The 3,652-nt window shown below is 29.9% G+C and overlaps 1 protein-coding gene across 1 annotated transcript; it reads right to left on the bottom strand.

Annotated features, from left to right (window-relative positions):
- Positions 1 to 1,617: 1,617 nt before the first annotated feature.
- On the bottom strand, positions 1,618 to 2,730 carry LOC108475843 (uncharacterized). Its single transcript, XM_017777816.2, has 2 exons — positions 2,654 to 2,730; positions 1,618 to 2,102 (listed from the first exon to the last, which is right to left on the bottom strand). Exons 1-2 carry the CDS (start codon positions 2,661 to 2,663, stop codon positions 1,789 to 1,791), a joined length of 324 nt encoding a protein of 107 aa, XP_017633305.1. The 5' UTR covers positions 2,664 to 2,730; the 3' UTR covers positions 1,618 to 1,788.
- Positions 2,731 to 3,652: the final 922 nt, after the last annotated feature.

Raw genomic sequence — 3,652 nt, 5'->3', positions numbered from 1 at the left:
TTTCTTGTTATTTCATCATTTCTTAATATGTTGGGCACCTTTATGTCATGCCCATTTATCTTTTTCATGCATCTTCAATTTTTATTTATCTTAAGCTATTTTATTTATTTATTAGTGCTATAATATGATTATTAATATTATTATTACTGCAATTACATTATTATTATAGTATCCTTTATTTATTATTTATCATTTTAATATTCTACCCACATAACCTTTTTTTATTCATTATATCATACATTATGCTTAAACATATTTACCCGTTTCATATTATAACCGAATAAACTAAATATACATCATTTTTTGTGTCACGTTAATTTTATTCGATGTATAAAAAGGAAATTTCAAAACCAAAACAACGTTCTTATTTAGAGATTTGAGAAATTGTACCTTAACTTACGGGGTTTGATTTTCTCTTCGAATCTAAATAATCGAGTATCCTTTTAAAACTAAAAACACATGGGATTTAAACAATAATTAAATAAAGAGCAATTTTATTTTTGGGAATTCGGCATATCGTGTCCTAACTTATGAGACATGACCTTTTCGTTTTGATTATCTCGAAATAAGAAGGCTTACTGTATAAGCTTTAATCTAACTAAATGATTTTAATTAAAAATGTTATTATGCAAGGTAGGGTCGTGTTTTAGATTTTCTTTAAATTTTCAATTCTAGAGGCTAAGACATTAAGTAATCAACTATGTACCAATATTTGGGCGTCAAGAGGGTGCTAATCATTCCTTGTGCGTAACCGATTTCCAAACCTATTTTCTAGATTTTGTAAACTAAAAATCATTGCTTTAGTAAATCAAATCTTTTATTAAAATAATTAAATTACAAAATGATCCGATTATATTTCATAAAAAGAAAAGATTGGTGACGACTCCCATTTTTATTTTTAAAATATTTCAAAAAGGAGTTTTTACAAAAGTTGTGGAGATCAAGTTTTCTTTAGTTTACAGCTTCTTTCTCGAGGTGTGCTGTTTCTTCTCTTGTTAGTCTTGAGAAATGTGGACAGTATGGAATTCATAAACTTACTCAAACACCCAACATACTGAACCGTGATTTTTAGCCCAAATTATTGCTTAAAAAGTTGATTTGTTTTTATGTCCTTGCCTAGAAAACAACGCCAAAACTCATGAATATATATTATATATATGAAGTGGGCGCATTTGATATTCCCCAGTCAGTTTCCCGAAGCCCACTCTATTCTTTATGTATTACTCGATAAGTGAACCGGCATTGCATGTACTTCGTGTTGGCTGACGAAAAGCCCGAGAATAACTGCTCCTAAAGCTACGCCATTCGAGGTTACTCTTACACCAAAATTACCTTCCATGTTCTATAGGTAACTGATTCAAGCTGCATGTAGCTTGGTTCACAATTCATTTTGGTTGAATACGTATATATCTCTGCCTAAAATGTCTTTGAAATCAATTACTTTGGTATTTTTATTTACCAATATAGAATATTCAAGTAAAATGGTGTATATATATATTCTTCATAATCAGTTCACCTTATGTTCGAGGCAATAATAAACCTTAGTGTGCAAGCATAGGAGTGATGAAAGTGAGAGTATATATATATATATAATTAAGCATCACCAGTGATGAAGTATATTTCTAATCAGATTTCATTGATAACTAAGCTTAAGGATTACAAAAGAAAAAGACATTTTTTTAAAACCATGCAACAGCAGAGAGCAATGGTGCCCGGCTTGAAGAAAGGTGCACCAACCATGATAAGATCATATACTTTCATTCCTACACCCTTACACAAATAAGTTCCCTAGTCCCTCATTATCACCTTCATTCTGTGGAAGTTCTCACCGTCTTGTTGAGCATAAAGAGTGAGCCTAGCATCGATCCTTGGTCCAACAAAGCCGCTCCACGCTGTGCAGCGGATGCAGTGCATGTCTCCTTCAATCTGGCGGCATTCAAACCGCCACCATTGATTCTCGTCTTCCGTAACCGTTAAAACAATCGGAACACCAGGAAGTGTACGGCTACGATCATGAAACTTCCACCTTTGCACATGGCGTGCTTCGAGAACAACTTCGTTGATGATCACCTCCATCACTTGAGCTCTGCTAAATGAACCCCCTTTTTTTTTTTTTTTTCTCCTCAAAACTCAGAAGAAGAACGTAACGTAATGTGATTTACAGTCCTCGTGAAATGCGTATTTATCTCGGTTACTGGCTGTGTTTCTTTTTTCCAGAAGGTATTGTTTGGTGATTTCCATAGCCCGTTATCATTATTATTATTTTAAAGATCAGATCTCATGTTTTGAATAAAATAAAAATAATAAAATAAAGGTGTGAGACCCTCAAACGTTGTGAAGAAGTGTTATTGGAGGTATAATAATTAATTTTACTGCCATTGAAGATAAACATACTACTCATTCAAAGACCTTCAAAAACAGCTATTCTATTTTGGGATATTTTTTATTTAACTCTTTCGATTTTATTTTTTGATTTAACCATCTTTTCTTAAAAATTCTAATGCTTGTATACGTAAATGATTCAATTTGTTGTATAATGATTGATTTATATGTCTGTTTTAATATAAATTAATTGTAACTTTAAAAATATCTTATATAATTTATTTTTGAATTTAATATAATCCTTCTACAAAAGGAGAGAAAAAGGGCTGACCTTTGCACATTCGTTGATGATCACCTCCATCACTTCAGCTCTGCTAAATGAACCCTTTTTTTTGTTCCTCAAAACTCAGAAGAATAACGTAATGTAATGTGATTTATAGTCCTCATGCAACCCGTATTTTCCGCGATTACTGGCTCTGTTTCCTTTTCAATCATGTGCTTTGCTTGCTCTATAACTTGGAAGGACTGAATTGTATTGAATTCCAAGGCCTAACCATCGTTTGCAGGGTATACTGCCTGAAAAAAGGGGTGACATACCCCTGGCTAGGTTTTCTTTATTACCATTTTTGATTAATCCAAAGATATTGTCTCGGCATTTTGTTTAATCATGTGCTTTGCTTGCTACATAACTTGGAAGGACTGAGTTATAATGAGGCTCCCTTTGTTCACACAGTGGCGGGTATCTAAGGGGCTGGTGTACCCTCCTTAAAATGAAATTTTCATTTTGATATTTTATAATTTATAAAAGTTTAAATTAATAATGATAAAATTACACTTTAATTCTTTTAAAATGATAAAAATTTGATTTAATTCTATAAAATTATAAAGATATAGGTTATTAAAATGACGAAATTATATTTTTACTATCATAAAAATATATAATTTAATTACACCCAAAAATAATTTCGACTTTGCCCCGGTTTCACATTATTTACGGAAAATATTTTTGTATTTTTCTGTGTTTGTTTCAGAAAATAGCTTAATTTACAGAAAATGCTTGCAAGTCCATAAAAAAGCCTTTTTTTTTCCAAAAATGACTTACCCTCCATTATGGGTAATTTTATTTTTATTTAAAAATTAAGATTAATATTATTATATTGATAATAAAATTATTTTTATTTTAAAAAATTTAAAATATTAATATAAAATATTATAATTTTAATATTATTAAACATACATATTTAATTATTTAAATTTAATCATATAATACATTATAAATAAAATTGATATAATTTATTATTTTAATAAATTATTTAATATTTCAATTTTA

Source organism: Gossypium arboreum, chromosome 4, assembly GCF_025698485.1.
Source record: "Gossypium arboreum isolate Shixiya-1 chromosome 4, ASM2569848v2, whole genome shotgun sequence".
Classification (NCBI taxonomy): domain Eukaryota; kingdom Viridiplantae; phylum Streptophyta; class Magnoliopsida; order Malvales; family Malvaceae; genus Gossypium; species Gossypium arboreum.
Note: the sequence above shows the minus strand (reverse complement) of the source record. Positions and strands in the feature narration are given on the sequence as shown.